Source organism: Rana temporaria, chromosome 8 (assembly GCF_905171775.1).
Source record: "Rana temporaria chromosome 8, aRanTem1.1, whole genome shotgun sequence".
Taxonomy (NCBI): Eukaryota; Metazoa; Chordata; class Amphibia; order Anura; family Ranidae; genus Rana; species Rana temporaria.
This window is the reverse complement of record NC_053496.1, coordinates 33965529-33978121: the sequence shown is the minus strand read 5'-3', so window position 1 is coordinate 33978121 and position 12593 is coordinate 33965529. Positions and strand designations below refer to the sequence as shown.

The following is a 12593-nucleotide window of genomic DNA, read 5'->3' as shown; positions in this document are numbered from 1 at the left end:
ATACTTTTGGCCAAATGTTGTTTTCCTGGGTGGAACTCCGCTTTAAGCAGCCCATTGATAATCCATGGTGGAAGGAAACAAAATCACTCCGGCAGCACCCTTTGTGTTCTGCCGGAAGAACACAATTAGCCAGATTCAGAAAGACTGGCTTAACTTTGAGGCGGCGTAGCGTATCGCATATACGCTACACCGCCGTATGTCAGAGAGGCAAGTGCTTTATTAACAAAGCACTTGCCTCCTAAGTTACGGCAGCATATCGTAAATGGGCCGGCGTAAGCGCGCCTAATTCAAATGAGGAACAGGGGGGGGCGTGTTTTATGTTAATGACTCGTGACCCGACGTGATTGACGTTTTTTAACGAACGGCGCATGCGCCATCCGTGGACATATCCCAGTGTGCATTGCTCCAAAGTACGCCATTTCGACGTGAACGTAAATTACGTTCAGCCCTATTCGCGTACGACTTACGCAAATGACGTAAACAGATAGGCTTGTTCCGACGTCCATACCTTGCATGGGCTACGCCACCTAGGGAGCAGCTTTAACTTTACGCCGGCGTATCTCTTACGTAAACGGCGTAACTAATTGCGACGGGCGCACGTACGTTCGTGAATCAGCGTATCTTGCTCATTTGCATATTTGACGCGGAAAACAACGGAAGCACCACCTAGCGGCCAGCGTAAATATGCACCCTAAGATACGACGGCGTAGGAGACTTACGCCTCTCGTATCTTAGCCTAATTTAAGCGTATCTGGTTTCCAGAATACGCTTAAATTTACGACGGCGTAGATTCAGAGTTACGACGGCGTATCTACTGATACGCCGGCATAACTGTCTCTGAATCTGGCTAATTGATTACTACTAGCAGCTATAACCGCCAGCAGCAATCACATGTAAAAAAAATCCATCAGGCTGGTTCTAACCAAGTTGATCGATGGATCGACTTGGGTAGAGCCATCCTGCGTATAGATGGATTGAATCTCAGCAAGGTCCTGCTGAACCAGCCAAGATTTCATACATCTTTCTTTTTTTGTATCATCCAAAACCAAGTTTATTAAGAACAAAACATAGATTGACAATGCCAAACATTAGATTGCACTTTTTCTTACAAAACATTCCATGCCAACAAGAGTACCATCTATAAATTGTACTCCAAGTAAAAACAATAACCGTACATTCATATCCCACCATAAGTGATAGTAGTAACCAAGACATTTCTTCACCCAGCATTTTAAATGAACAACCTTTCCATGGTCAGGTCTACCGGGACTAGCCCAGGGACAATCCCTATGTTGAAATATACTGTAATTATCTATGGCCAGCTTTAGATGGGACTTGCTGATCTAGGTCTGTGGGGCAAATTGCTCAGAGTCTTGGGAAGCTGTACTTAGTAATTTTTTGTTTGTTTCCTTGCAGTCTGTGAAGAATTATATGAAGTGTTATGTGAGGAACGAGCAGATCTGCAACAAGCTGACCAGCTGTAAGAGTTGTTCACTCAACCTGAACTGCCAGTGGGACCAGCGCCAGCAGGAATGCCAAGCTCTGCCCGGTGCGTATATACCCAGCCAGGAAATGTACCTGTGCTGTCTGGGCAAGTCACAAAGTACTGCATCCAAAAAATAAATAAATAGTTTAAGATGCAGCTTACGTACACATAAGCAGTATTGCTGGGTTGAACTAAAAAAAGCAGGAGAGGTTGGGAGGAGATGATGTACTAACTATGCAATGTTAGTACAGTGATTTCCCTGCTGAGCTATTGTGTACTGACCCCCCAAACACACCGGTCAGCGCATGCAACCATTGGCTGATCGGATGCTGATCGTCAGACCTTTTTCGGTCATGCCCTGTCCATACCAAGACATTTGGCTGGCTTCTGTCAGACCAGCTGCTGTACACATGGCCGAGACTACCCGATATTTGGCCCATGTGTAAAGCTTCAGAGACATTTTAACTTTTTTATCTATAGCCTATGAATTAAGTAATTAAGCTTTACTGCTTATGATTAAAAAAGTGAGGCATTTTTTGTTTCATTTGTGTCATTGGGGGTTATTTACGAAAGGCAAATTCACTTTGCACTACAAGTGTGAACTGCAAGTTCAAAGTGCACTTACAATTGCACTGGAAGTGCATGTGGAAGTGCAGCCGCTGTAGATCCAAGGGGGACATGCAAGGAAAATAAAAAACAGCATTTTAGCTTGCACATGATTGGATGCTTTTCAGATGTCATTTGGCAGAAGGTAAGGAGGCATTATATCGCATCCCCGGCACCTGATTTAACCCTCTTACGCCAAACTACCGTGCCACAATCGCATGCATTGCACACAGTTATGGCGCGGCCCCATTGAAATCAATGAGTGGGTTTGACAAGCAGTGCCACTTCTCAAGCTATGCATCCGGAATAAAAAATTCCACGGCCGTTAAGCACAACATCGCAGCTGCAGCATGTGAACAGCCCTGTCCAGCTGTCATTTTTACATTTTGAGTGGGTGGCAAAACTGCAGCTCAGCAGCCCGTTTTTAACCCCCCTGAGCCTTACAACTCAACACACAGGTTGTTCACATCTGTGCAGTGTACACTGCCTAGGTGCAAAATAACTTGAGAAATGAAACAAAAAAAAAAAAAATAATAATAATGACGACCAAACAAAATAAATAGAATAGATATGTGCCACTGTGCCTAGCAGTAAAGTGGTAAAAAAAATTAAAACAAGCAGTGCTTTGTGCTAAAGATAAGTATGAATGTAAAACCTAACACCTAATTAGCAACTGTACAAAACAAATATAAGCATACAGCGCTCATCTTCATTCTCTTTTTAAATGTGCTAATTATAGCAAACCAAAATACCTCAATATGCACAATTCACAGTGAATAAATAAAACATACACAGATGTAAACCTGAATACAATATTAAGTACAAAAAGCATGTGAGGCATGTTATTTGCACTAAATAATACTTTTAAATATCAAAGTTTATTTGTCTCACATGCTGTTTGTACTTGTATGGATTTTTACTTATATGAATTTGTATTTTTATTAATATTTAGGCTTTATTTCCACTGGCGTTTTTACAGCCACTTTTCTGAGCATTTTTTACAGCTTAAAAACGCCAGTCCATGTTATTCTATGGCATCATGCCCACATAGGCGTTTTTGAGCTGCAAATGGCATAGGCGTTTTTGAGCTGTAAAAAAAAACGCGGGACCAGGGCGTTCTGTGGCTCCAGCAATGGAGCTGTAAAAACGCCAGACATTAAAAAACGCTCAAAAACGCGCAAAAACGCTACCGCAGCGTTTTTGAGCTCCAGCTAACCAAAAAAATAAACATGGACAGGCGTTTTTAAGCTGTAAAAAAGGCTAAAAAAAGTGTCTGTAAAAACGCCAGTGGAAATGAAGCCTTATGGTTGGTCTGTTACATTTATACTCAGTTTTTTGCATTTTACGTCTCATACACACTAGGCTCTCCTGACCGGAGAAAAGCAGTGTTAAAACACAAAAATTGAACTTCCGCTTTTCGGAACCCTCTCCCCCTCCGGTGTTACATTTGGCACCTTTCAGGGGGAGGGGGGTGCAGATACCTGTATAATACAGGTATTTGCACCCACTTCTAGGTATAGACTCCCTTGGGGGTAACCCCCCTCCCCCCCCGCTGCCTTCTGGGAAACACACAGGTCCCTGAAATCAGCGGGGACCAGTTAGGAAGCGCAGCGCAACTCGCGCATGCGTAGTAGGGAACCGGGAAGCGAAGCCGCAACGCTTTACTTCCTGATTCCCTCACCGACGATGGCGGTGGGGGCAGCCGAGCGATTGATTGGCTTCTGCTGCCAACATCGCTGGCACCCTGGAATCAAGATAGGGAAGGGGATATCACCGCTCTAGGTGGGTCAAACAAAGGTGAAATCCTCTCCTATAGTTTAGAAGCCCAGATGCTGGCAATGCATGTAGCAATAAAACATGAAGAAGTTCTTGACAGCCGCACTCAAAAAAGTTTTTGCCTTTTTGTTTAAAAAATGAAATAAAAAATACATGCCACAGCATAACGGACAGAAGAGCTGACACGTTTCACACTAATAAACAGTGCTTAGTCATGTGTTGTGTGAAACGTGTCAGCTCTTCTGTTCGTTCTGCTGTGGCATGTATTTTTGATTTCATTTTTTGAATAAAAGGCAAAAACTTTTTTTGGTGTGCGGCTGTCCAGTACTTCTTCCTGTTTTATTGCGGGCACCCTGGAGAGGTAAGTGTCCATTTATTAACAGTCAGCAGCTGCAGTATTTGTAGCTGCTGGCTTTTAATATTTTTTTTTTTAGGCGGACCTCCGCTTTAAAGTGGTTGTAAAGGTTCAAGGTTTTTTTTTTCTCCATGCATTCTATGCATAAGGCTTAATTTCCATGGCCGTTTTTTGCCGTTTTTACAGCCACTTTTCTGAGCGTTTTTTGCAGCTTAAAAACGGCTCTCCATGTTAGTCTATGGCCTCATGCCCACCATGACATTTTTGAGCTGTAGATGGCTGAGCCGTTTTTAAGCTTCAAAAAAAAAAACAGGACCAGTGCGTTCTGAAGCTCCAGCGTTAGAGCTGTAAAAACGCCAGACGTTAAAAAACACTAAAAAAACTCGCAAAAACGCTACCGAGGCGTTTTTAAGCTGTAAAAAAAGGCTAAAAAAAGTGGCTGTAAAAACGTCCATGGAAATGAAGCCTTAAGGTAAAAAAAACTTCTCTGTGCAGCCGAACCCCCACCCTAATACTCGGCCCCTTACCACATGATCAGCTGTGATGATAATATTTTGACCTAGGCTTGAAACCAAGAAGCAGCTGAAGAAATGTAAAACAAAAGAAAGGTTTAAGGCCCCTTTCACATTAGCGGACCGTTCGTCCGTTTACGGACTTGTAATGCATCCCTATGGGATCGCGTCCGTTAGCGGATGGAGCATCCGCTAACGTCCGCAACCATCCGCGTCCGTCAGGATCCGGTTTTTCGGACGGAAAAAAACCCTATTTTTCTTCCGTCCCGCGGAACGGATCGGATGAAGACGGACAGACGGTCCGTCTTCATCCGATTCCCCATAGGGGAGAGCGGAGGATAGACAGGGCGGTCTCTGCACTGTGTGTGGGGACCGCCCTATCCGCCGACAGCTCAGCGGGGATTACGGAGGATCCCCGCTGAGCTTTTGCAGACACACGGAGCGGACACAAAAACGGTCCGCTCCGTGTGAAAGGACCCTAAAACAATAAATATAATACACCTTCCTATCTATTTACTAATGCTAGCAACATAAGGATTACAAGTAAAACAAAATGACTATTAAAAAAAAGTATAATTATTAAATTAAATAAAATAAAATAGTTCTTGCTGACTGAGAGAGTTTAATTCTGCTTTAATATATTGATTTTTTTATGCAGTAAAAACACATGTACATGCATGTGCTCAGGAGGAGGGGATTCCAGGGCATACTGGGTATGTTCTAGGTCCTGCACTTGTTAAGCAGGATCCTTTGGTGGTCCCTGATGACTGGTTTGGGAAGCACAGCATTACAATCTCACATCTGTCTCATCATTCTTTCAGGCCACCACACAATAATGAGAGTTCTCCATGTCCTCAGCTCTTCAGATCCCTGTATGATCCACAAACAGACGTGTCCCATCCCAAGTTATATCTCCATCGTGATGACTATTGAACGACTTCATTGTTTTTCTTTTTCTCACAGCTCACCTGTGCGGAGAGGGGTGGAGCCACGTGGGCGAGGCCTGTCTGCGCATCAATTCCAGCCGTGACAGCTACGACAATGCCAGAGTGTACTGCCACAACCTGAGCGGGAGTCTGGCCTCCCTCACCACCCCGAAGGAAGTGGAATTCGTCTTGGATGAAATGCAGAAATACACAGTGCAGGTAACATGCAGGCAGCAGGAAACAGCGGTGTGCAGTATGCTGATGGGGAGAGAGTGTGTCAGAGGGCGAGGCTGACCTGTAGGAAAGGACCCAATCACATTCCAGCTCACAGTTTTGCATCAAACCTGATGAGGGTTTTATAAAACATAAAGGCTTGTGGCCTGGCGCATTATCCTAAAAAAAAATGTGGATTTTTTCCCAACTGAGTTTTGGCTCAAACTTGTGTTGCATACACACGGTCACACAAAATTCTGATCGTCAATAACACGGTGACATACAACACTACAATGAGCTGAGAAAAACAAAGTTCAATGATTCTGAGCACGTGTCGTACTTATTCCGAGCATGAATTTTTTTTGCGCGTCCAAATTGCATACAGACGATCGGAATTTCCGACAAGAACTTTTCCCGTCGGAAAATTTGATAACCAGCTCTCAAATTTTTGCTGTCGGAAATTCCGATGGGGCCTACACACGGTTGGAATTTCCAACCAAAAGCTCACATCAAACTTTTCTTGTTGGATCGTGCCTACGCGGCATTAAGAGTTTTATTGATTAACAGAAATAGGTATTGTATTCACACGTAAAAACTTGAATAAAAACACATCATATCATTCCTCCATAAGAGTCCATGCAAAGTTGTCCCATCCCATGGGACTATCTCGCAAAGACATAGAATAATGCGTTTTGAGGTGTTCCTCTTCCTCAGAGCCTCTGAGGCACTGAGGAAGAGGAACAACTTGAAAACCTCGGAGGAAGAGGAACACCTCAAAATGCATTAGCCTATGTCTTTGTGAGATAGTCTCATGGGATGGGACAGCTTTGCATGGACTCTTATGGAGGAATGATATGATGTGTTTTTATTCAAGTTTTTACGTGTGAATACAATACTTATTTCTGTTAATCAATAAAACTCTTACTGAGGATAATGCGCTAGGCCACGTGCCTTCTATTTTCTTTGTTTAAGTACTTTGGACCTCCCCAGTCTGTGAAAGGCAGCGAGGTGTGCATTATCCACTCAAAAGCATCAGAATAGAAGCACAGTACAGTAAAACCTTAGTTTGCAAGCATAATTCGTTCTAGAAACATGCTTGTAATCTAAAGCATTTGTATATCAAAGCATTTATTTTACCGGGTATAAAAGAGAAGTGTAGCAATATGTTGCCAAATGTTGTACCTCCATTAAATGTAACCATATTGCTACACTTGGAGGCTCCTCTCTTCTTTTTTATACTCAGTTGTGACATGACACTACTCTTATATCAAAACATCACTTGTATATCAAGGCAAAATTTATTAAAACATTTTGCTTGTTTTGCTGAGACTGAGACACTGAGAGATCTGCAGCTGTGGACCGGGAAATCAGTGTCTGTTATTGGCGATGCACGCAGTCAGCTTCCCAACGGCTATGAAACACACCCCAGCAACACACCCAGCTTATCAGTGAGAGGCGCTCAGGGATTAGGGATGATATATGCATATTTTCTTTTTTTTTTTAAAACCAAGCTCATCCTTACCCTGTCTGGAGCTTGGGGGGCCACGAAAGTGATAAAGGCAAATTGCAAATGGGGGCCATATAAAACTGGGCCGTGGGCCGCAACCGGACCTTGGACATGCTTGCTTTAGATGATCTGATTAAGAAGCTGAATAATTTTGTGTTGAGGTTCCAATTTATGGCTGCCAGATGGGTTGGGAAATCAATGTCTGGTGTGCCGATATAAACCTATGCAGCATTCGTCTGTTTGGAGAAAATCAGAGAGGGAGGGATTGCTTTCTAAATACCGCCATATATCTCACTCAGTTTGTTACTGTAAATTATTCATTTGTCTCATCTGCTGTCATAATCTGGCCCCTGTGATGTCTTGGCCTCCAAAACTTTGTCTGCGAGTGAGCAGCAGATGAGGCCCGGGAATGAGAGCAAGAGCCATAACCAGCACTTTACAACAGCGACAAATGGCACCATTATCCATGGCCTCAAACTGTGACATTGATGAATGATCCAGATTAGTTGGAAGGAGGAAGGAAGGTGCCGGGATAGCCAAGAATAAATAAGGGGATAAGAGCATCAAAAAAGTATCGTTAGAGTGGCTTGTTTTAATGGCTAACTTAAAACTGACCTCCAGCCTTCCCTTCAGGCTGGGTTCACACTGGTACAACAAACGCTCTGACATTGGTAGCTCATGTCGCATGACATGTGAAAATCAATGTTTCCCAAGAGAGCTGTCTTAACTGGTCCGACACAAGTCGGTCCGACTTTGAAAATGCTCCCTGTACTACTTTGGTCCAACTTTGATCCTACTTCAGCCCATTGAATATCATTGAAGTCGGATCAAAGTAGGATCCTTGTCCTTACCATCCAACTTTTGACATCCGACATGCGATTACAGCAGCAGTAAAAGGACTTTATCTCTGGGATTGTTTTGATTGGTCAAAGAACAAGTCAGACTATCACAAAGTCGGATCAAAGTAGTATCCTGTTCATGAAAGTCGAATGGATGTGTAGGACCAATGTCGCAGAGCAAAGTAGGATGAAAGTCATACTACTGTAGTGTAGTATAGTGTGAACCCAGCCGTAGTCTTGCACAGTTGCACTCCCCTCCTGAAATTGATTACTCTGATTTCACTGCACACTGTGAGCTTGTTTTTCTTCCATTTGCGAATAATTGCTCCAACAGTTGTCTACTTCTCACCAAGCTTTTTGCTGACAGTCTTGTAGCACATTTAAGCCTTGTGCAGGTCTACAACCATCTTGTCCTTATTTTTTTTTTTTTATAAAACGCCTTGTCTACAACCAAATGAGCTGCTACCTCACTGACAACAACCTTCTCGGTCCACTACAGCCCGGCTTCTGCCCACAGCATTCCACTAAATCTGCCCTACTAAAACTCACCAACGACCTACTAACTGCTGAAACCAATGGACAGTACTCCATACTCATACTCCTGGACCTCTCTGCTGCCTTCGACACAGTTGACCACCTGCTCCTCCTCAGCAAACTCCATTCCCTTGGCCTCCGTGATTCTGCTTTATCCTGGTTCTCCTCCTACCTATCTCAGCGCACTTTCAGTGTCACTTACAACTCCATCTCCTCTGCTCCTCTTGCACTTTCTGTTGGGGTACCCCAAAGCTCCGTCCTTGAAAAAGAGGGACCCCACAATCAGGAGAATGTCAGTGTTTGTAAGTCACCACATCCCTAGAGTTATGGAAAAAACATGAAATACCCCCTCAAGGGTGGGACTTTATAAGTGACACAAACACGTGAATGAGTAGAAAAATATATAGCAAATTTATTTAAACAATTTAAGTAAGGACATCGTACAGTGTCCTAGCAAGGATAAAAAACCACATGCAAGTGGTATACAGATCCTATTTGTAAAGCAATAAAACAGACATGAGACAAAAATTGGTCCAACCCGACAGCCGTTTCGGTATCTGTGATCCTTCTTCAAGGGGTATTACAGACGATCATTGTGTCAGAGAAATACATGTCTATTAGAAAAGAGATATATACACATATTACATAGAAAAAATTCAACTTAAACAATATTTACAACTCTAGTGACCGAAATTGTTAAAAAAACATGGGGAAGGGGGAGACAAGAAAAGGACAGCCATACAACTATGTCATTTATCAAAACAGATATGAGTTACTTACAGTCAATAAGATCTGTAGATAGAGTCCTGTCTCAGTGTGAAAGTACGCCAAAAACAAGGGGAAAATGCTGTATATGGAGATCAATGTCTCTGTGTTCCGTCCTTGGGCCCCTCCTATTCTCTCTCTATACCTCTTCCCTGGGCCAGTTGATAACCTCCAATGGCTTCCAATACCACCTCTATGCCGACGACACCCAGATCTGTCTCTCCACTCTTTAACTCACCCCCTCGATCTCCTCACGAATCACAAACCTACTGAATGACATATTGGTATGGATGTCACACCACTTTCTCAAACGCAATCTTTCTAAAACTGAGCTTGTTATATTTCCTCCATCACGGTCCCCTCCCTGGGACTTTACCATTAAGATCAACAGCACATCCAAAAGTGCTCAATTTTTTCTGCTCACTGCCAGTAGCACTGGGTCCAATCGGATTTGAGGTTATTTCAGGCAAAACTTCTATCCTTTATCTGGGAAGGTAAGAGGCCTAGGGTGAACAAGCAGACGTTATTTACCCCTAAGGCCTCGTACACACGACGGGACCGTTTTCATCTGACATGTCCGCTGGGATCATTTGGTATGATGGCTGTACACACCATCAGACCAAATTCCCTGCGGACAGGATACGCGGTGATGTGGCCGCGCCGCGGCCGCGACGATGACGCGGCAACGTGTGTGACCCTGGAAGGTCAATGCTTCCACGCATGCGTCGAATCGCTTCCACGCATGCGTCGAATCACTTCCACGCATGCGAGGGCTTTCCGCCGAGCGGACATGTCCGGTGAGTCATACAGACGACCGAACATGTCCGACAGACAGGCTTCCAGCGGACATGTTTCTTAGCATGCTAAGAAACATTTGTCCGCTGAAAACCAGTCCGCTCGGCCGGGAATCCGGTCCGGTCGGCCGTACAGACGACCGAACATGTCCGCGGAACATGTTCAGCAAACATGTTCGGTCGTGTGTACGAGGCCTAAGATGCAGATAGAGGCCTATGCCTGTCAGAAGAGATTAATCTCTATCTTTGGCTATCGCCCAAGGAAAAGCCCCCAATTTTATGTCCGGCTTTCTTCATCTCCTTGAACATCTGGGACAGGTTGACAAACTTTCATAAATTTTAATTTAAATATACCCCGCTGGCTCCTATTCTTGGAATCAAGTATTTCCCCCCAGGCCTTACCCCCAAATAATTTGAATGGTGGACCAATAAAGGTCTATTACGTATAGCAGACTTATGCGATCATAATCTCCTCACGTATCACTAATTTACTATCAGACATATCAATTTGGATGTCGCACCACTTCCTCAAACTCAATCTATCCAAAGCCGAACTTATTATTTTTCCTCCCCCACGTGCCTCTTCCCCTGATCTGTCAAAATTGAAGGCACAACCATAAGCCCATCCCCACATGCCAAGGTCCTAGGAGTAGTCCTGGACTCTGAACTATCCTTCAAGCCCCATGTCCAATCACTGTCCAAATCTTGCCGCCTCAACCTCTGCAACATCTCCAAAATACACCCCTTTCTAACCAATGACACAACAAAGCTCTTAATTCACTCCCTGGTCATCTCTCACCTCGATTACTGCAACTCCCTCCTCATTGGCTTACCTCTGCATACTCTATCCCCCCTTCAGTCCATCATGAATGCTGCTGTCAGACTCATCCACCTTACCAACCGCTCTGTCTCTGCTACTCCCCTCTGTCAATCCCTCCACTGGCTTCCGCTCGCCCAACTAATTCAATTCAAAATACTAACTACTACCTACAAAGCCATCCACAACTCTGCCCCCAGCTACATCACTGACCTAGTCTCTAAATACCAACCTAATCGTTCTCTTCATCCTTCTCAAGACCTCCTGCTCTCTAGATCTCTCATCACCTCCTCCCATGCTCGTATGCAGGACTTTTCCAGAGCCTCTCCAAGCCTATGGAACTCCTTACCCCAATCTGTCTGTCTATCTCCTTCTCTATTAGCTTTTAGAGGATCTCTGAAAACCCTCCTCTTCAGAGAAGCCTATCCTACCCACACCTAACAACTGTATTTTAATTTTGTCCATCTGATCACCTCCCACATCTACTACCCTTTGTTCCACTTGACCCTCCCTTCTAGATTGTAAACTCTAATGAGCAGGGCCCTCTGATCCCTCCTGTATTGAATTGTAACTGTACTGTCTTCCCTGATGTTGTAAAGCGCTGCGCAAACTGTTGGCGCTATATAAATCCTGTATAAAAATAATAAGGGCATAATGACTAGAAAAGTCCTAATAGAGAAATATCAAATGCCAACCTCAGAGTTTTTCCGATATATATGCAGATAACACACTTCTTGAATACCATATCGCGGGATTCTGATATAACTGTTATGTCCCCTATGGAATATTTGTCTCAGGAGTTTGATAAAATCAAGGGAAATATCTCTGAAAGTTACACAGTTTTAACAAACTCCTCTGTAAAGTTAGAGTGTATGGAAAGATGGGAAGCAGACTTCAGGAGGATATTGAGCTGCCCCTACTCTGTCTACTTTTAGGAGATCCCTGAAAACGAATTTATTCAGGGAAGCCTGTCCCACACTCACCTAAGTACCCGAGCCACCTCCATCATAGTTATATAGCAGGTAAAGCTGAAAAAAGACAATAGTCCATCCAGTTCAACCTGTGTAGGTGTCCGTGTGTCAGTGTCTATAATAATTTCCCATATCCCTATATGTTGTGTTTTTTTAAGATATACATCCAAAAGTCTTTTAAAAATATCCATACTTCCCGCAGTCACCACCAATTGTGGGAGAGAGTTCCACATCCTTATTGCACCGACATTGAAGAACCCCCTGCATAGTTTAAGGTTAATCCGCGTCTCCTCCAGTCTCAATGTGTGGCCCGTGTCCTCATACACTCCCTGGGACTGAATAGTTTTTTTTTCCCTATGCTGGGATCGCCACTGAGGTATTTGTAGATCACCATCATGTCCCCCCTCAGGCGTCACATCTCTACTGAGAATAAATGTAATGTTTGCAGTCGCTCCTTGTAATTGAGGTCCTCCATCAAATCATCCCCTGCAG

The 12593-nt window shown here is 43.9% G+C and overlaps 1 protein-coding gene and 1 long non-coding RNA gene across 2 annotated transcripts in view; one reads left to right on the top strand and one right to left on the bottom strand.

Annotated features, from left to right (window-relative positions):
* The window catches only part of ATRNL1 (attractin like 1), an 859416-nt gene that overhangs the window by 286448 nt on the left and 560375 nt on the right, over positions 1-12593 (top strand). Inside the window, exons 14-15 of the mRNA XM_040361535.1 lie at positions 1417-1549; positions 5699-5880. Coding sequence (XP_040217469.1) covers positions 1417-1549; positions 5699-5880 — 315 coding nt within the window. The remainder of the gene's footprint in view (positions 1-1416; positions 1550-5698; positions 5881-12593) is intronic.
* Positions 9143-9626, bottom strand: LOC120946816. The gene is made up of 2 exons (XR_005750789.1): positions 9535-9626; positions 9143-9368 (listed from the first exon to the last, which is right to left on the bottom strand). It is a non-coding gene; the product is annotated as an uncharacterized LOC120946816 (long non-coding RNA).